General features: G+C 42.0%; 2 protein-coding genes across 2 annotated transcripts; both read right to left on the reverse strand.

Moving 5' to 3' along the window:
- Window positions 1–2,433: 2,433 nt before the first annotated feature.
- Window positions 2,434–3,970, reverse strand: insm1b (insulinoma-associated 1b). The gene has a single exon (XM_062440703.1). The coding sequence runs from the start codon at window positions 3,968–3,970 to the stop codon at window positions 2,474–2,476; it is 1,497 nt and encodes a 498-aa protein (XP_062296687.1). The 3' UTR covers window positions 2,434–2,473.
- Window positions 3,971–18,803: 14,833 nt separating this feature from the next.
- Window positions 18,804–20,472, reverse strand: LOC134001193 (kazal-type serine protease inhibitor domain-containing protein 1-like). Its single transcript, XM_062440762.1, has 4 exons — window positions 19,992–20,472; window positions 19,733–19,893; window positions 19,040–19,187; window positions 18,804–18,916 (listed from the first exon to the last, which is right to left on the reverse strand). The coding sequence occupies exons 1-4, from the start codon at window positions 20,470–20,472 to the stop codon at window positions 18,804–18,806; spliced, it is 903 nt and encodes a 300-aa protein (XP_062296746.1).
- Window positions 20,473–20,883: the final 411 nt, after the last annotated feature.

Raw genomic sequence — 20,883 nt, forward strand, 5'->3', positions numbered from 1 at the left:
GATGAACCATATTCTCTGTTATTACTACCACTCTATTATTTCATGTGTTACAACACAGTCCCATTTTCACATTTCAAAATATCTTTCTGTCTTGATGTATTGTTTCTTGCCTTAAGGGTGAGTGACACTCATTTTAAAAAGGTTTGTGTTATTCTTTTTGGCCTTCAGGTGCAGAGTATTAATGAGCAGGAGAAACTCTTCAATAGCAAGAAAGGGGGGGGGGGGGAGACTCAGGAGCTCAAGTCAGGTGATTTTTGTATCCTCATACCAGATTAATCAAGACTTGGAGTAAAGGTTGAGCCACAGTGACAATGCCCCAATGTTAACTCCATGCTTGACAGTATTTATCTCAGTCTGAGGTGTCACAACTGGAAGCTGCCCGCTAAAATACAGCTGACTTAATGCTTCACAGGTTCTGGAGGTCAGATATGAAGCCATCTGAACTCGGATGTGTCTTAAATCAGCTGAAAGCTACAAGAAAAGAAAAAATCGAGCTGCATTAGTCTAGCAAAGCAGACAGATGTTTTACTGCTCCAGAGGTGAGGTCTGATCTACCACCTCTTTGTCCTCCTGCCATGTCCTGACATCAAGGAGGGAATTTATGATTAGTCCCTAAGTGCTTCTCTATGGCAGCGAAACGGCGTCTATTGAGCCACTGGAGCTATGATTTACTGCAGTGGGCCGAATCGAGTCTGATAAACGGAGAATCGAAGACGAGGGTTTGTCCAGCGGAGCAGCTGTTAAACCCGCACGACAAGTTGACAAAAGTTTGAAGTCCCTGGGCGGCCCGCGGACCCCACTTTGGGAACCAGCCTGATCGGACATGATTAAAACTGCGCTTCTTCTCTTGTGAAACTGACTTTAATATCTGTATTTATTATGAAATAAGATCGTAAATTAACCAGTAAGTTGAATTCATTGATAATATATATTTAATACATCGCTTGATGTTTTGATCATTTACTGTCCCGGACAAACAGTCTGTCCGGATAACTGCTTTAATTTGTTACCTGAAAAGAAGTCTTTTTTTTTTTTTAACAATATCTCCAAAATACTCAGTCATATTTATTACTAAACAAATGCAGTGTTTAATTATTTTCTATGTTATGTTGGCGTGGTGCTACTTTGGCAATCACTTACCAATGAAAAAGAACTGTAGAAGCATTGCCGGGGCAAATCAAAGCCAGGCCCAGAAAGTTAATGATTTTAAAATGTAATAAAATTCAATGAGGTCACTGAACTCATTTCTATGAGTAATACCAAACTCCGTTGAGAAATTTGGTGAATTTTCGTTCTGGGAGGTGAAGTTGATTTGGCGCTGCTGGGCTGCTTTTCTCTCTGTCTGAAAAGTGAAAGCATCTTGAGACCATGTGTCCTTTTGAAAATATTTTTTTTATTTTATTTCGATAGACAACAACGATATACACATACAATCAAAGCGCTATAAAAGCCAACATTTAAGAAAAATAACTTGTCCTTAAAAAAGATTGCATCTAAGGTAAGAGCTTTACGTTTTTTTTCCTTTTTTTCTTACAAGAGCTGTGGAGATTGAAGATTAAAACCCGACCCACGACAGTTATCACAACTCATAAATTTGACCCAAAAAAAAAAAAAAAAAAAGGCAACAAAACACACACCAAAAAAAAAGAACAAAAAACATTTTGGCTATACAACATGTAAACTGCCAGAACGATTCACAGGGAAAAAAATCACAACAAACACAACAATAAGTTACATAAAATAATTAGAATAAATAAATAAATAAACATATGATGAAAAATATTGCAACAATCTTCAATAATAATAAAATATGTGCCAGCATTCAAAATTAAAACAATCTATGTTGACTCTTTAAGGCAGTTATACAGCGGGATTTGGATGTGTATGGAGGCTATTTCAGACTAGGCTTATTTGTATACTAAAGGCATTTATGGTTCTACTAAACAGGGAATGCTTCACTCATTCTTCTTTTCTCTCCACCAAGACAAAGTTGATCATTTTTTTGTCTTTCATAAACAAAGCTACAGTGATAGATCAATCACGGTCGGTGTATTGAAAAGGCTTCTGATGAGGGGAGAGAAAAAGGATTTCTGAGAATTTTAAGACATTTCTTAGGTCTAGAAGCTATCATTGAGCACATGTGCTGTCCTAGAAAAATACCCTTTAACAGTCAAACTAACGCTTTGTACTCTTTTTTTTCCTTGATAAACTAATTTGAGAAAGAAAATCTCAAAATAGGCCTATATGTAATTCAAATATAGAGAGAAGCATTCAACAATCACTGATTGGCATGGAAAAAGACACGTCATTAACACCACTTAAACATCAAACCGCCCTGCCTTTCATTGGCCTAAAGTTATGGCAGTGAGCATCACAAACTCTTTATTTTTTAACTCCAAAGCCACTTTTTTTGTTTCTCCTTTTTATTTTTTCAAAATTCCCCTCCATCAAAGGCACAAGTTTTGTGTTGTCTTTAGCAGGCGGGGCGCACCGGCATTTGGAGCAGGATCACCTGCCTGTTCTCCGAGGGGTGGCACTTGTTTATGTGCCTGGTGAGCCCCGGCGAGCTATAGAGAGTGGCGGGGCAGTATTTGCACGGGTAAATCTGGGAGGAGTGCATGAGGCGCAGGTGTCTCTCCTGGCCGGCCCTGCTTGTGAAACTCTCCCCGCACACCGGGCACAGCAGGCAGTCCACCGGGCTTAGATTGAGGGGGCTTTGGTTTGAAACTTCCTCTGAGGATGATGAGGAGGAGGAGGATGATGATGAAGATGATGCTGAGGAGGAGGAGGAGGAGGTGGTGGTGGTGGTGGTGGAGCAGGTTGGCACCGGAGCCTGCTCTGCTGCGCGGCCGCTGGTTTGAAACCCGTGCTCCTCCAGCACTTTCTTTTGCAAGGCCTGGTGTCCCATGATGTGTTTTCTTAGGTATGCCTGTCGCTTAAACCTCTTCCCGCAGAACTGGCAGTCATATGAGCCATCTTCAGAGCCCGACTCGGACAGACCTGGACTCGGGGTGTCTCTGTCGCTCATGTCTTTGGCTTCGTCGGAGACTGTCTTGACACCTAGTGGTGTCATTTTGGCCATTTCAGCTTTGATGCCCTGTGCGGGTGGCATCGCCGGTGCGCCGGTGGTCCTGGGTTTGTGCCAGCGGCGGTGAGAGGCAAGGTTGGCCGGGCAGCTGAACATCTTATCACACTCGGGACACCGGTACTCGACCCTGACGATGCGGGAGCACTTGTGCTGAGCCAGGGAGAAAGGATCAGCGTACGCCTCCTTACACAGCTGACACACAAACTCCCCCAAAGGCTTGTTTCCTCCGGAGGACTGCGCCCTCGGCTTCACCTCCACTGGCCCCTCTTTGATTTTGAGACCGAGCACAGGAGAAGTCGTCACCTCGTCTTCAAAGTTGAGTTTTCTAATGGCTTTGGGTTTCTTGGGGGCGGGTTTAGGTTTGCGTTCTGGACCGTCACCTGCGGGTCTTTTGGTGCCGACCCGGTTGCTTGGTGCCGGGAGGCTGCTGCTGGTGGTGCCGCTGCGGCTGCTGTTGCTGGTGCCGATTTTCAGGTCGACCGGAGCGTACAGGAGATGATCCAGGCCGGAGAGGGAGGCAGGTGTCGGGAATGACTCGGCAGAAATAGGCGAGCCCAGATTGAAACTTCGCTCAAAATATCCCCTGTCGTGCTCCTTGCTGATGGGCCGGGTGGGGCTGTAGAGGGCTTGGCACACCGCTTCGGGGTTGCCGAACTGCGCCGGCTTCCCCATTCTTGGCACCGGCGCTTGAGCTGCTTTGAAATCCGGCAATGCTGCAGCGCGGTCCGGACTGGACGCCACGGACATCGGCGGGGAGGGGTTCGCCTGACTCGGCAAGGCAGCTGGGTTGGGTGGCTCCTGGAGGTCATCTTCGTCTGAGCGAGTCCTGTAGGAAACATGTGCAGATTTCTTGTTTCTTTTTACCAGGAATCCTTTGGGCATCTTGGCGAGTTACAGCAGAAAGGCACTTCGGGGAGGCGGGTGAAGTCTCGAGTATCCAGGTTTGTTAAAAATATGGCAACACTAGAAGCTTATGGGACTTTATCTCCTCAGTATATATCGATCCTTCTGTTGCTGAAATGTTTTCGTCTCCAAGGCATAGCTCCACTCTTTTTATGCCGGAATGATGCTATTGTTCTCGCCCCCCCTGTTGCAGCATCCCCGACCAATCAGATGAAACCAAGATCCCAGTGGATTTGATTGTGGGAGGGCTCATAGCCTGGGTTTGGTGGATTTCGTTGGAGGATGTGCAGATAGCTTAGCAGATGTACTGGCGGTTTATTACATTAATGTGTGCGCTCACTCCCCCCCCCCCCACCCACCCACCTCCCCCTCCTCCCCCGACAGAGGCACACGCCGGGACCCTCCTCTTTTTACGGTCTGATAGGCCCCTATACAAATGCACACGTGCCACGGCTTTGTGGCTCTCCTCTGGGGGGCCCGGAGCTGCCAAAAGGAAATGTCCGTCACTGCCACAATCATCACAATTTAGAATTAAAACGAGGATAAGTCAAGCTTGGTTAAATTCAAACCAAAAGCAGCGTTTCACTCGATTTATGCTGTGATGTTGTTAAAAAATTGACAGTCCCCTTAATAGACAGCTACAAAATCACCCCTGCTGTCCACATTCTACTTCTCCAGGTTGTTGTTTTGTTTTGTTGTTTGCCTCCACACGTTCCATTTGTTACATCCAGTCTCTTTTACGCACGACCTTTACGCACAGTGCGCTTGCCTACCAACAAACTAAATTCCCCCAGCTTTTATAGACCTTTATTTTATTATGCCTTGAATAAACACTGTAGAGGGAGTGTTTCTTTATTTTAGGGCACGTGTCTGTCTCGGTAGTTTAACTCGACATATAAATCAGACATCTCGCTGCATACATAAGTAATAAGAAGGCCCTCTGGTCTTTGTGCACAATAGCCACGTCTGCCCGTGCTTGGATATCCCTGTCTTTTTTTTCTTTTTCTTTTTTTTTTTCGTTTGAAAGGCAAATTGACCTCTTAACTGTGAAACGGGACTCACGGCCAATCTGGCCCACAGCTAGACGCGTGCTGGGCGGAATCAGTGCTCCAGACAAAGAAGGCCGCAGCCGAGGCTTGTGTTGCAAAAAATGCTGCACATATATATATCCAAAGCTGAAAACGTAGCTGCTGCTGCAGTCTGTTGTACTGTGTACTCAATAGATTTATTTCAAATGTTAATTGTTAATCATCAAATAGTTTCGCAAAATGTTGCATTATTAGTTTTATTTTATTACTTTCTTAAAACTAAAGTCTAATTCTGCAGCTTCCTGTCTGTTTACAATCAACAACTGAGACAACTTTTTCCCCCCTCTGACAAACACTGTGGCCTATTTTCTTTACAGGCTCCCCTATGCTCACATATTGTATTTGTCTGCTTCTTTTTTTCGTTATAATGGCTAAATGTAGGCTGCAGTGCGCCACTTGGCAGAGAGTGCATTCTTTTTCCTTTCAGTCGGGAGACCAGGGAGGAATTAATCTCCATCGTCGTACATTGTTCCCCTCATTTGCATAAAGCTGCAGTATGACCAAGTCAAATAATTACACAATCGGAGCTGAGCCGCAGGCCTGCGCCTTCTTTTCAATGGGCCTCTCTGTCCCGGTGCGTTCTCACCTGCCTCAAAGCACACCGTTATTCTGCTTATATGGTGAAGTTATAGAATTACAGAAAGCTTTCGAGTAGTTTTCGAATTGTTGCAAAGATTGACGATAGCGCTTTAAGTTTCAGCCTTTCTTTTAGAAGCTATAGGCGTGTTCTTCGAAAACCGAAAAAAAGTATGTTGGCTTAAGTTTTATAGAGTGTGCGTTACTTTTCTTAAGCTTGTTTCCTCCCCTGTGCTTCACTTACTCTCCTACATTCATTTAGATTGGCTGTTAAATATCATTGCTCTCCTCAGATCTCCTCTCTCACTTGTTGTTCTTTCACTGTGCGCATCTATTAGTCGTGGTTTGTTGGGACTACAAGCTTTGATGGCATTTTAACGAGTTCCTCTTTCCCCCCGCGCGATCATTTCTGTAGGGCGCGTGGGCCGGTGTGTGCTGGCCTTGGCTCCACGTACGCATGCGCGTGTTTGCTCAGTGGCGCGTGCTGCTCTGCGCTGACGGGAAGCATAGGCGCCTAATTAGCATACAGCTGCAAGTGCTTTAATGCAGGCTCAGCGACATCCTCCTAATGCTATAGGATTTCAAATGTTGTTCTCCTTTTTCTTGTTGCCTGCAGGCTTTGGTGTCAGTGTCATTACTTAGATTGAAGATAAAAGTTGTAAGTATTAAGGTAAGGCGCGGTTTTAAATTATTTTAAGCCTATTTGATTTTTTTAAAAATCACGTGTCTTAACATTAGGGCTTCATTTGGCAAACGTTTCTACACATATGATGCCTAAACTGTATTAGGCTTGCTAGTTCATGGCTGAACTGTTTAACCAAGAAGTTTGAGGTAAAGAATAATCATTTTTTTCTGCTTCTAGAATGAGAGTCCAGTTCTTACTTCATTGCACCACCTACAGGATGAAGCCTTAATGCTGAGGACACAGGAAGGAAGTTTACCTCCAGTAACCAAGGCATTAGACTCACATCTCCTCGTAGGCATCTGACCTCGCTGTTTCTGTCAAACATTAACCACGGCTACCCAGGCAGCTGCGGGGCAGTCTGATGATTAGATTATTCTCACTATGTACAGAAAGCTCTTGTACTTCCCAGATGAATGATTGGCTCCATGTGCTTTGACAACCCAAGCCAATTTGAAACTGCAGTAGGACATGACTGCAATTGTTGCTCACTACATGGCCACCTTCAATGCATTGTCAATCAATTATTGTAATGGATTAGCTGAGGTCTTATTCTGGCTGGGTGTAATCTGATAGAGGGCTCTTTCAGCACCATGGAGAGAGCCAGCGAGGGACCCAGATTTAATCAGGCTGGCTGTGGACACAGCACAGCCTCGGCTTCAGTCTTTGTCCACGAACCGAGAGCAGGCAGGCACCAGCAAGAGAATAATGAAAGAACAAAAGTGCCAAAGTTTAATGAAGTGATTGGTTTTTAAATGGAGTTATAAATGGCTTTGTTCTAAACTGATTTCAACTACTTTTACAGAGAGAAAACAGCTTTAAGCTGTCCACAATATCTAAATTCTACTGTTTTTTCCTTTGTTTGTACTCTGTTTTATATACTTTGTATGTATACTCTTATCTTATAAATAATACTAATACTTTAATACTAATACTCTAGTATTAAACTAATAAATTAGACTATGCTTATGCTGGTCATACATTTATGAGCTTTTCACCAGTGTACTATAATATATTTGTTGTCTCTAATAAAACAAAGTCCTGATGCTATTTCAGAACAAGGATTGTTCCCAATGAAGGTTTTAGGCCCTGGCAAAAATACAAGATCACCACAGATCATCTACATCCCTTTTACAAAAATGTCCTCTGATCATTTCCAAACAAAAGACAACTTTATGGGATTTAAATTGACACCAGAGAGTCAGGGTGTTTTCTGCCATAGTTTATTGATTCACAAGACAGAGTTCTCTGTCAAAACAGTTAGGAACAAGAAGTCCGTTTGTGTAGTATTACAGTGGCTGGCACCTGTTGAGTCTTTGAAAAAGGTTTTTTTGTCTTACTTTTAAATGAAAAGAATGAATTTAGCATTTGTTAAGTAGTTTGATAAGTATTCACCAAATCTTCATAGTTGTCCAAACTAGTTGATATCTGATTCTTTCTGACCCTGAATGTAAATTGACTCACTCTAGATGCAAGCTAACCTCTTGGTCTACGGTTCTTTGAGGCAAAATCCTGGTGACAATTTCACCAAAGTCAACTGCGGGCCACTATTTGAAACACACATCTTTATTACCAATGACTGGTTTGTCATGTAAGGTCTGTAAAACCATCTGGGGGCAATCTCAGGGTTGTCAGCATGTCACTATGAAGCAGCGGTCAGCCTGCACCTGTGAAGAGCAACAATAGTAAAAGGCACCAAGGTTTGTATCTCACTCCTGGAAAAGAAGTCAGACTGTAGCACCCAGAAGATCAATGGGAAAAGTGCCTGTTTGGCCATGAGAGCAACACAGAGGTCACTGTCTAGACTTTAAAGTGTACTTTAGAAGGATGCTCATGAGACCAGGTTACTGTGAAAAGCCCTGTAAAGTGGTATAGCTCCAAGCTTAAGACTAATGGACCTCAGTGTTGACTGGGAATGTCCCTGATGTCATCTGTACTTTTGATAGTGATGCTGATGACTTTATGAGGACGAAGGCAGATGTTTCTGGTCTTTTATGTCATTTCTATAAATGCAATGTGAAGCTGTATTTTACAATATATACTATATACTGCGCTGGATGTTAAGAGTGGGATTGTGATCATACCCACGGCAAAATAAGTAAAATATAATTGTAAAAGGTTGCTAATAATTTCAGGGAAAATCTTTAATGATTTTATTGCCTCTCTGTAGCTCATTTTCTGAAGAGACATATGAACAAAGGCTTCAAAGGGACAACTCACAAGGAAGGCATTTAAATGCCAGATTTTCTTTTCTTGTAGAGAGCCTCTTATTAAAAAGAGGTCTTCCTGCATATCAGGCGTATCAGTTGCTGGAGTCCCAGGGGCATGTTTAGCTCTAATTTACTCATCAAAAACATCAGAGTGTCTCTCAATAATCTCCACAGTCCATTGGTTGTTTGGGGTGGAGTCCCCTGTCAGAAAGCATGCCCTGGAATGTTAAACACTAATTCACCTCTGAGCTGTGGAGGTGGATAAAGTGATTGTTCTATCTGGGAGCTGATTAAAACAGCTCTGGCCTGTTTCTCCCCTCTGCGTTCACCTCTGACGTCCATCACATTCATTTCTGTATTCATGAGCAGATGAGAAAGCGCAGGCAGAGCGGCAGCCGTATTACAGATAATAAGGCCAGCGGGCACCACATTCGCTGCCACAGGTTTCCCCCTGCCCCGGCTCATTCAATTACTTCACAAGAGTTCTCTGAGGCACAGCTGCACTATGGGGGTGAAGACCAGTAAATTGAGGTACATTCATGTAGACGCGCGCGCACACACACCTCGCAGATACAAGGCGCAAACACACACACACTGTATGAACAGAAGCCAGCATATAAAGGATCTTACTGACAGGCATTTAGCCCAGTAGTCAATACATTTCTGATACAAGTAGACAACAAAAATAAAAAGGTCCATCTTCTGTTGCTCACTGGCTCCCCGAAGATTGTAATGATATTGATAATGGCTTCACGTAAGAAAAATGAAATCAGGGCCATTGCTCATAGACTCCATATATGAGGTCACCATTATCTTGATGAAAGTTTGGACAGCAGCTGTATCATTTAGGGGCATGAAAGATAGACTCTGGCAGACCTAATGGGCCTTATCCTTTATCTATTGACACACAGAGCTACACAGTCGTCATCTTTCTCATATAGCTTTAAACTATTAGTCAGCTTATCTCACTTATTCAGCTAAGATGCATTAGATTGATGTGAAAATATTTGCTAAACACATGGCATAGTAGTCCTGTTTCCTGATTAATATTCACAGTGTCACATATTTGAAATAACAGCTTAAAATGTGTTCGTCCAAGCAAGTGTTGTCTCTGTGGAGAGGTCTGGTTGCTGTCCATGGTGCTGAACTTCTACCCTTGAGTATACAGCATGCAGCTGCAGCTCTTTAGTGCCTTTAAAACACACAGGGACAGTGGTAAATAAGACCTGGCGCCCAGTCTGTGGCTTAACACCCATAGTGATGAGATCCAACCAGCTGAGCATTCATATCTGTCACTCCTGCTCTCAGATGTGGCGCTAAAAAGTTTGCTTTTATAACATGATATTGGTCTTTATTTTATTTTTACAGCATTATTAATGGTTATGCTTTTTATTCTGAACATTCACGTCAACATAATACTCAGAGTTGTCTTGTAACTGACATGCTTCATGCTGTTTCACTGTGTATGCCGACAGTTTTTCTCTGCTTTTGTTGTGGCTCTTGTCCACAGAGATTTACAAGAGTCTAAGAAATGTACGGAGCACTGGGGGAAAAAACGTCTGGGGCTCAAGCATGTAAGTACATCCTTAACATTATATACATGAAACAAGTCCTTTTTCTTGACCTTTGATTTCAGAATGCCACATTTTCCAAACAAAGAATTCCCAGAATTGGCCCACTCTTCATTGGATGGCATAATTTGCATTCCCTTATAATTGTGCTGCTTCCTTGATTATTAAATGATCACCCTAATTAGGGAGCATAATAGGGTTAATCAGACTCTGCTCATCACACTTATTATTATTCCTTCAAAAATGAAGGAAAAAGATACAGTACTTGATTAATTATATCAGCCTCTTCATCAGCTGGGCTACCATTCCCCCCTCTGAAATTAATATCACGTTGTAAATGGAAGGAAGGAGCTGGCCGGACACAGACAGATGAAAGATTTCACTCAAATTAATTAAGCACTAATTATGCGGCGGGAGTTGGGAGCAGTTTGCATAATGAGCTCTATCAAAAGAGATCAGTCATGGAGAGGGGCTGTAGACTTTCTATACAGCCTTCAAATGATACACAGACACCACTGCACTGCATGGAGAGGACTAGCAGAGAAGTGGGAAGAGGGTTAAAGCACTTTGAGGCTCGTGTCATGAGGTTGAGGAGTGTTTTGTTTGGTTTGTCGACATGCTACGAACCAGAATCTTCCTCACTCTGCATGTTTTGTGCCACAAATGTGGATTATTCCATTCTCACTTAAAGATATTACATCTGTCCTGGGGCTGAGTGTAGTAGTGAGTGTGTATGTGTGTGCTTTCTTTCAGCTTAAGCATCAGATAATGAATTCCCTGCTCCAGCAAGAGGCAGTAAGAACAGAATGTACCTTTAAATTCGAGCTAATCACAAACAACCTGCATCCACACTCCAGGGAGCTTTAAAGACCCTAATCACCTCCCACTCCAATTCTTGTGGTGTTCAGTTATTGTTGATCAGGGACTATACTGCGGCTATCTATTTAGACAATGGGAAAAGGGATTAAGCAGACAGAAACTCTCTATGTCTTAATCGCCTGTTTAATCACAGCCACTGTGTAGTGTATGGAGTTGAGTTACTTGAACTGATTTGTGCCTTAGCAGTGGCAATCATGCATAGGCTAATCAGGGTGCACAGCCTGGCACTGCCCTTCAAGGTCTCCGAGTGGAATTACAAAGACTATGATTAGTTAATCAAATGAAGAACCCAGTGTCCTTTCTTTATTTGTGTATACACCTTATCTAAATGGAAATTGTATAGCTGAGGCACTTCCAGAAGGACACATCTACATGTGAATGATCCTCCTCGAGCCCTTGGAAGAATTACTGAATAAGATCTTTCACTCCCAATCATCGTGTTATGGCATTGTGAAGACTTTTACATGTCTGAATGATATTTGTTGTCAATGTTCATGTGAATGATGCAATCACTCAGTCTGTTGTGAAGTAAATCAGGAAGCACTAGAGAGCAACTCTTCAAATACTCAAATGATAATGTGAGGCAGAATGTTAAGATTGTGTTATTTTGAGAGTATAGAAAAAGGAGAAGCAGACAGGCTGCCAAAGGATATCAGTGTATTTGATAGCATATAAATAAATGGAATCAGATGTGAAGATGGTCAGTAGTACAGTATAAATGGCACAGATATAGTTCTTCTCCTCTTACTCAAAACAAATGGTTCTATATTGGTATATCTTGGTACATGGCACCCCTAAACTGATCAATATGCTATTTCAAAGGGATAATTAGTACACATGTAACATTTGCACACTTCGCTGGCTGCAGTTTGGTCAATGTTAGTTAGCATTATTGTTAACCAAGCTTATTTTTAGTAATCTTTCTTTTCATGTTGTTGCTTAATGATCCACTTTGCGTTTACTTAAATTAATGTTGCAGGAAGCTTTTCAGTTTTTTCAGCCTTGACTGACATTTAGCTGAAATCCGATGCGCCGTAGCTCTCCTTTCCACTTCAATGGCAAGTCAAAGAACACCATATGTAACAGGGATTTCCATACAAATATAATTTTGAACCTTTTTGTGAGAATCTTTGATCAACAGCAGATAACAACACATTGATGTGCCTTATAAGATGTACCAATGTTGCTTCCTGAGAATATATTATCCGTATCACTCATAAACTGGATTGGATTGAGAGACATTCGGATTTTATTAAAGTGTTTTTATTTTTTAGCATCAAAGCAAACCTTTCTCTACCACACGTCCTTCTGTCATACACGCTGTTTGACATTGTGACGGTTGTTCCTAAAGAGAAAAGAATTTCCCCCCATTCCTTTGTGATAACTTCCTTCCAGGGGCAGCAGACTTGACCTGCTCACTCCTCCTAGAACCACCTCTATTATTTGTCAGTGACAGCAGCCCTTTGGAAGGCGGGGGCCTCCCCTGAAAGGTACAGGGTCGTGGACATCCCAATTCATCTCTGTCTGCCAAGCGATTGATTGTGATTGAGCGCGTGAGGCCGGAGATGGTGGGGTTTCATTCTGATGAGCAATAGGTGGGAACCCTTTGACTCCCAGCACATGGCACGCAGAGGCAGGGCTATGATGAGGGGTCAGAGGCAGCTGGTGGGGGTAACTGGGGTGGATCTGGGAGTTAGATGGAAGCAGTGGGGGGGGTTGTGTGGATCAGAAGATAGAAAGGGGTCAGAGATCTGGGACAAAGCCCCCCAACCAATCGCCTGAGTCTATCTTTTAGCCCATCCATCACCCATCCATCTTTGTGGTTAGCATAACGGTCGCTACCTAATTGTTGTTCATCATCTGGGGGATAATAGAGATGACAGTGAATACGGAGTAGCTGGTAGCCGCACTATAAGCACTCAAAGACCACATATAAGGGGGCTTCATTTCAGCTGAGTGAAATAAGTGTTCATTTCCCTTTCTGGACCCCTGACTTGGATGTCTCAAATGAAGCCTCATGGCAAAGTATTACCACTGCCTCAGTGGTTCCTACCTTTATCAACACCACTGAAAACAAATATTACTATCAATGCTTCAAACGTGGTTTTAGATTAGGACATTTCAACAATATATCCATGACTTTAAAGGAGTAATGTGTAGGATTTATTGACATCTAGTGGTGAGGTTGCAGATTGCAACAAACTAAATATATCTTTCCTCACCCTCCCCTTCCAAGTATATAACCATGAAACTTGTGAAAGGTTCTGTCTAGAGCCAGTGTTTAGTTTGTCCATCCTGGGCTACTGTAGAATGATGGTGGTGTAACATGGTGGGCTCAGTGGAAGAGGATCCGCTCTCTCCATACTTTTAGCTACCTATTTCAATCCTTATTCAATCCCCTTTAGCCATCTACTCCAATGGTTCATCCACTTCTTTTAAGTTAGTGATGAATGTTTGAAAGGTTAACTTCTCTGCTAGCTTGCTATGTAGTTTTCATGCATTGCTAATCACACTCTTAATGTGTTTTTTTTCCTTCTGAGTTTAGCTACTCCACAATCTTTCCATGCACCCCTGATAACAGTATATAAGTACCCTGTGGATCACTTGCTTTAGGAGATATAAGCAAGGTGATGCTTGTTTGAACTTCAGTTAATGGTTACATGAGTGTATGTTGGAGCTGGATGAATTCCTTGAAATAATCAGCTCTGTATTTAATTATGAATGAAGCTACCATGAATCTAATGGGATTTCCCCCAATACTTTACTCTCAAAAACTCAGAGGGGATATTTGCACTGATGAGAAGAATCAAATCTTGTCTAGTGTGAAGATGATATGCTTGATATCCCGTCAGCTGCTGTAATTTCCCAATTCTCTTCTAAATAACACCAGAAGATCCCAGAAAAATATGCATAATTCACGATATCTGATGGGATATCAGAAGGAAATGGTTTATATTTAAAAAATAGAATCATCTTTAAATCTCAATACTCAGGAGTAGAGCTTAGAGAAAAAGTTGTTTCTTCTCATTCTTGAGTGAGCTTTGTCTCCCAGTTCAGGTCCGGTGTTAGAAACAAGCTGTCCTTGGAAGGATGTTAAACCCGTCCTCAGCCTCGCTTCACTGGGCTGTCTGGCAGCTTAACTCTGTATTCAACCTGAGAGGCCTCATTAGGACCAGAACCTGAAATCAAAAGCCAGACTTTAGGGAGAATTGTTTGTGGAAATCTTTTTTTATACTGCATATTTTACAACATCTGTGTATTTCATATCATATTCCATATCAAGTTTTTTTTTTTTTTTTACACATATATCCAAAATATTTAAAAATAATGCATCTATTCACATGAGTTATTCAGCTACATGCAACCTAAATATTGTGAGGGTAGCAGTGTGAACAAAGGCCGGGGCATTGTCAATCAGAGGAAGTTGTGTCAGCCAGGTGAATGTGTAGCCAGTAACCTGATCTGCTGTTGACAGAACAGGGACAGGTGCTCCAGCCAAACTAATCCATACACACATGCTAGACACAGGTCATCCATTAAGGTAGATTGATTCAAAGCTTTAAAAGACTGCTCCTCGGCAATCCCAGGCCTGGCCTTACCTTTGCTGTTGCCATGATACCAAATTGCAGTGATTCAAGATGGCCTGCATTGGAAAGCGAAAGGAATGTTCAGTGTTTGTCCAGCTAATGCTGGAAACATTTTGTCACACAGGGTACGAGGGGACATTTCAGGAAATGATGTCTGGACTCTATCTGGGTGATTTGTCATTTGAAGTATTAGATACACAAAAAAATATATTTTCGGTTTATTTGACCAAAGTTTCTTACTGCAACGAGATGGTTGAGATAGAAGGAGGTTTGATGGCAGCAAGGATGGAGTAGATATCCAGGGTGTCAGAGCTTGCAAGACCATCTCAGATACTGGTCACATGTAAAAAATCAACAACATATAAACCAGTATTCACTTTGATTCAGTGTTATTATCAAACCCACTCCCATACGGTCCCAAATGCCAAATAAAGGTTTTACAGGCAGAGGCCAGACATTTGCTTTACTCTGATTGGTTGACAAGCCAGCAGTAGTCTCACCTGTTATCCACAGCCCAGTGCATGGCAAACACCCTCTGTCAGACCTGCAGGGAGAAGGAGCCCATCTGGTCAGCAGCATTAACAAGCAGCTCTTTAACAATGGCTTCCAGGAAAAGGAGAAGGGCACAACAGGCCATATCAGCCAATAAAAACAGGCTATGCATGACATTTAGCGCCTGATGCGGGGCTTAGCAGTATACAGGTTACCTACTGTCCACACCAGCCAATAAAACAAAAGGCAATCTCACAGAGCCTGGGGGATGCTGTGTGTAAAACTGCCTGTTTCATTTGTTGATCTCATAATTTCTGTGTAAATATGCAGACAGAGCGTAAATGTAAAAAGCACGAAGGGAATAATTTCATGGTGCTTTCACATAAACTTCAAACAAACAGGCAATACCTTCAGTTATGGAAACACTACTATTGTCTTTTATTCAAAGGTGTACTGATGCAAAGGTGCAAAAGACTGTTATTTTTGAAAGAAGAATGACTTGATATTTAGTGATATACAAGCAGGAACATGAAAAAGAGAGAGGACAGAGAAACATTAGAGGATCTAGATGTCAAAGTAACAGCAGAGCGACTGAAGACCGGTGAAGTGCTTATTTGACTAAACAGTGCCATCTTGTGTTTAATTGTACAGCACAGAAAACCTGGACAGGGCAATTGACAGATGAAAAAGCAAAATAATTGTACTTTACATGGAAACTACAACGTTGTATCAGTCTTTTGACTGCCGATTACGAACTATAACAAAATATTTTGCATGTTGAGCCATTTTCTAGTTCAGTTCAGTCCTCTAAAGCAGCTCTCTATGCTACAGAATAGTGCACATTAACAACCCTCTCTTACAAAATCCACTGTAACAGGTTAGGAAACAGGGGCAACTCTGCCTTATTGGATATGTAATGGGCTCTATTTTTACAACTGCCTCCACCTAGCATGCAAGGGATGGAGACAAAGTCTCTAAATGAGATCTAGGGAGTACAAAGAGGGATGTGAAGACAGAAAGCTTCGGGGTGGAGTTTGAACAGCAAGCAATGGGCTCTCTACAGCTGCTGGCACTAATGAGGATAATTACCCCAGTAATAACATTAGCCTATCTGAGGGAATGGAGGGGAAGGACAAGTGGTTGTGTTTGTGTGTATGTGTGTGTTTGAGTGGGTATGCATGCACGTGTGCGTGCTGTATGTGAGTGAGTGCATGTATGGGCGTGCACGTTTCTTCCCTTGTATCTCACTCGGAGTCTCTCCCTCATTCCCTGAATCTCAATATCTCTTTGTTAGCCCACAATAATTGTATTTGGGCCTCATATCCGCCATATCAGATTCGAGTTTGTACAAGGTAATTAGCAGAGGAAGGGAAGCCTCCACACCAGGAGGACAAATGCCCCCATGACATCATTCTGGCTCCACTCAGGAGGGGAAAGCTTTTTTTCCTCCTCTCTCTCTCTCTCTCTCTCTCTCTCTCTCTCTCTCTCTCTCTCTCTCTCTCTCTCTCTCTCTCTCTCTCTCTCTCTCTCTCTCTCTCTCTCTCTCTCTCTCTTTCTCTCTTTCTCCTTCCTCCTCTTCATCTTTCTTGTCATCCAACTGTCAAAAAAAAAAAACAGTGAATAGGGGCAAAAATGTAATGGGGAGCAAAAGTTGATGACATTGAAAAGGAGGAGGGTTGGGATTAAGAAGATAAAGAAATGAAGAGAGGAAGGGAGATATAAAGGGGTGGAAAGTGATTTGAGATGAGATGGAGGGGCTGTGTTTTCGCCACAGGCCTGTAATCTCCAATCAGCTTTGACTAACAGACAGCGGGGGAAAGTTCCTCAGCGTTAATGCAGCTTGCCATTCAGAAGGAGCTGGTGTATCCAGCTGGCAGTCAGGGGATGAGGGGAGGATTAACTGGCACTCAGGTGGAGAGAGATGAAGAGAATCAGACGGGGACCCTGCGGATGGTCACACCCTCACCCGCTCCATCCATCGCTGTCTTTTTTTCTTTTTTCTTTTTTCTCTCAGTGAATGATTGTAGGCCAACTGTATGTTTTCTGAGGTGGTTGGAGTAGTGAGCTGGAGGAAGTGGAAGACACATTATTTCAGGGGTGGTTTATTTCCATATTTTTAACTTATACCATTTATGTGATGCAATTAAATTAAATGTTTTTTTAAGATGAGTTAACAGTTTGTTTTTTTCTCTTTTGGTAGTTTTATTAGTTTGGATATGGCATCGACTTGTGTTGAAATTTGAAACAACATCCACATTTTTCTTGTGCTCTGGCAGTGAAGTACAAAAATGTAAAAGCATCAAGTTAACTATTATTGTTTTTTTTTATCCTACAACATAAATACATAAGAAGAAAACAAGAGGAAAGAAAAGAATAAACTGATAAGTGTGTCAGAGCATACATGATACCAATAAAGGAAAAACGACAGGTTACCATAGATACACACATGCACACACAAACATATGTAAATACACACGTGGATATATGCGTACCCATGTACAAAGAGGAAGACATCAATACAGTTTTATTATTGTCTCAGTTATCACATCTATGCGGAGGGTCATTAGAAATATTGTGTGTTGTATACTTCACTCATTTCTCCCATCTTTCTTCAAAGATATGAACTTGATTTCTAATTCTCAGTAATGTTTCCTATTCCATATATTTCATTGACATGAATTAAGTTATCATCTTTTAACCCATTCCTTGTCATTTATTTAATTATTGCTAACCTTAATAAGAGGAACAAGTGAGAGTCTTTCTTTTTTATTTCATCTGGTATTTTCCCAAGTAGTAGGACTAGTTGGTTTTTACATAGAGAAATACCAAAAATATGAAGAAGCCGCTTATACAGCTTTATGTGATCAGAATATATGACTGTGGTTTGCCATCTGCTTACTGCATTATTCTCTCCAACAACTTGGGGTTAATTTTTCTTTATACTCACTTTGAATTAAGGGTGTCTTAAAATATCAAATTATAATCTTCCATGTATATTCTTCCCAATAGTCTGAGTTAGTTGTTTCATGTATGTTTTTGCACATTTGACTTTACATTGTGTTTTGCACAATTTTTACATTGACATTGATTTATTAATCTTGATGATTAGCTTGTATAATTTTAACCATCTTAGTTAAGAATTACATCTGGACCCCACAGTCATACATCTTTATGATATACTTTATTGTGAGGCTAGCTGTTCAAATTATTATTAAATTATATTGAATTTCTTTATCTCCAAACATTTGTCCACATTTACAAAAACCTTTAGAAGCCCACTTTCTGAAAGTCTGATCTGCTTGTTAGGAGGGAATTCTGGATCAGTTCTTTTTTATTCTGACAGTCTTCCCTCTAAACCTTAAGTGTATTACCCATCTATTGTCTAGATTCTTAATGTTAGATTTTTATATTGGGAGAAAGGCAGAACAGTTAGTGGTATATATCTACAATTTAATGAAATTTCTCTCTATCTTGGATGTGGGCTATGTTAATTATTATCATACAATTTAAAAAAAAGTCTACACAGCAATTAACAAGACAGCTTTATTATTTTGCCATGATACAATAAGAAGGTCAATGTAAGCAGACGTGATGCTTAATTAGCTGTTGAGGGGGAGTTGTGACTGACAAACAAATTGAAATAGAAACAAAAATATTAGCAGATCCATTCATGTTAGTTCAAAGATTGTATTTTTTCCTTGGTCTGGTCTAAAATGACTTATAATTACTAAATGAATGCCCGGTAATCTCCAGACAGCAGCTGTTCGTCACCACTGCCTTCCTCCAAATGATCAAAGCGCTCCTCTTCCTCCTCCCCATGGCCTTTCATCACCTTCACCACTAGAGAGCGGATGAGAAAATGTTCCAGTAAGAATATACAACAGCTTATAAAATAATGAGCTTGCGGTTCAATTAACTGAAAAAAAAAAATGTCTACAGTACGACACTTCATGAGACACTCACCCTTTCTCAACACGGTGAGCTGTGCTGATGCAGATGTTTCTCCCAAGCTATTGTGGGAGACGCAAGAGTAGACCCCTGCATCAGAGACATGGAGGCCCTGTATCTGAAGCCAGGTAGACACGGTGTAGCGCTGGGGACCACCTCGAACCTTACAAAAGATGAAATAGTAACAGATATATAGATGTTGAAATGGGTAGATAAAAAAGCTGAAGTGTTTTGTGGTTTTCTAACATTACATCTACTAGAAAGTAGAAACACATTAAATATTATGATTGATTTCTGCTTTTATTGGCTAATTTTGCTAATGAGCTGTAATTATTTCTTGACCAAACAAACTCCCTTCCTGCAGTATTGTCGTCTCCTTGAGATTTCAGAGACTCCAGCAAGTCACCACTTCCACTCAGGAAGTAGTCTGGCACATAATCCCCATAAAACCACAACAAGATGTTCTTTTTTTGTGCACATTAAATGAAGGAATTACAACGCCTTAAAAAGGTAGTTTAACAGATGCTGATAGGTGGATTTTGGTAGACAGAACCACACTAGCTCTTCCTCCCTGTTTCAAGTCAACTCTAACTTTGGGCAAAGAAGCATATTTCCCAAATTCTCAAAGTACTCCTTTAATGAATCTTTAAGTCAGGGTTAGGTTAGGGTTAGCGGTTAGGTTAGGGTTAGGGTTAGGTGTTATCAAACCTGGACAGAGATGTGAGGATCATCCCCTGGCAGATAATCATCACTTCCTTTCTTTTTCCAGTTCAGATTCGGAAGAGGGTACGCTGAGACCTCGCAGCTAAACACAATGTCATTCCCTGTGTAGTTGGACAGGTCTTTGGGGCCTCGGCTGATACGGGGAGCTGCAACAGAGGAAGGGAACACTTATGGTTCAGTATTGGGACCTCTAGAATTGCTTCCTACCCACACAACTATGCACATGCATTACATTACATCTATTAGCTTCCCTGCACTGATAAGATTTGTAAGAAAAGAGTGCAGTAACCAGAGAAGCAGGGTCCTCTCCAAGTGAGCTTCAGGGTAGTGTTGTGGCGGCTGGCAGCCTCTCTCAGCTGGCACACATTTGGGTATGTCCACCCATCTGAGCCACACACAAAGCCCTGATCCTGGCACACACATGTAGGCTCTGGCTGAGCCCTGCGTCCCCTCTTTGGAGTTTTTCTTCTTTGGCATACCAGGCCTTCCCCGCATCTGCCGTAAAACTTCTGAGCACCATCCGGGTCACACTGCTGCCCCTCCACGTTCGCACACTGCTCACAGCACCCACAATTGTACTGCACCAAGCCTGCAGGGCAGTTCTCAGGCACTGAGGGACAAAGGTGCTGATCACATTCCGTGCACCCCTCGCCCTCTTCCCAAAGCCGCAGCCACCCACGGTGCTGGGGTGGGAGCCCGAGGGAAGTGTGCACCCATACACCCATGCATATGCAGACACACAAGCAAAGCTGTGCCATGCTGACCTGTCTCAATACACGCAGTCAGAAACAAATGTCCTCCTGGAGTAACAGCTAGAGCCCAAATTAAACTGTTAAATGGTTACAATCTGAACCAAATTTAATGGAGAGATGGCAGTCCTGCTATTCTGCTGTTGCCTGACAAACAAACAGTCACATGTTGTTCCTCCCCTGAGTTTTAAATGCTTCCTTCTGTCTCTTCTCGTCTGTCCTCTTCTGAATGCTCAGACTGGTATTTGTTATTATTACCATGCGCCCTTGCTGAATTATTTTGCCATGTTGTTTCCCCCCTTGAGATTTCTTCATCAGCTCCAAATCCTTTCGAACAAAGAGGCAGCATTTGCAGTAAAGGAAGCAGGGAAACTTCATCTCTCCGGT

The sequence above is a fragment of the Scomber scombrus genome, chromosome 19 (genome assembly GCF_963691925.1).
Source record: "Scomber scombrus chromosome 19, fScoSco1.1, whole genome shotgun sequence".
Classification (NCBI taxonomy): Eukaryota; Metazoa; Chordata; class Actinopteri; order Scombriformes; family Scombridae; genus Scomber; species Scomber scombrus.

Coding starts and splice junctions, on each gene's coding strand:
- insm1b (XM_062440703.1), bottom strand. CDS start 3,970: ATGCCCAAAGGATTCCTGGTAAAAAGAAACAAGAAATCTGCACATGTT.
- LOC134001193 (XM_062440762.1), bottom strand. CDS start 20,472: ATGGGTGTATGGGTGCACACTTCCCTCGGGCTCCCACCCCAGCACCGT. Junction 19,188..19,732: donor ATCCTCACATCTCTGTCCAG/GTTTGATAACAC, acceptor ATCTTTTGTAAG/GTTCGAGGTGGTCCCCAGCG. Junction 18,917..19,039: donor GCTCACCGTGTTGAGAAAGG/GTGAGTGTCTCA, acceptor TCCGCTCTCTAG/TGGTGAAGGTGATGAAAGGC.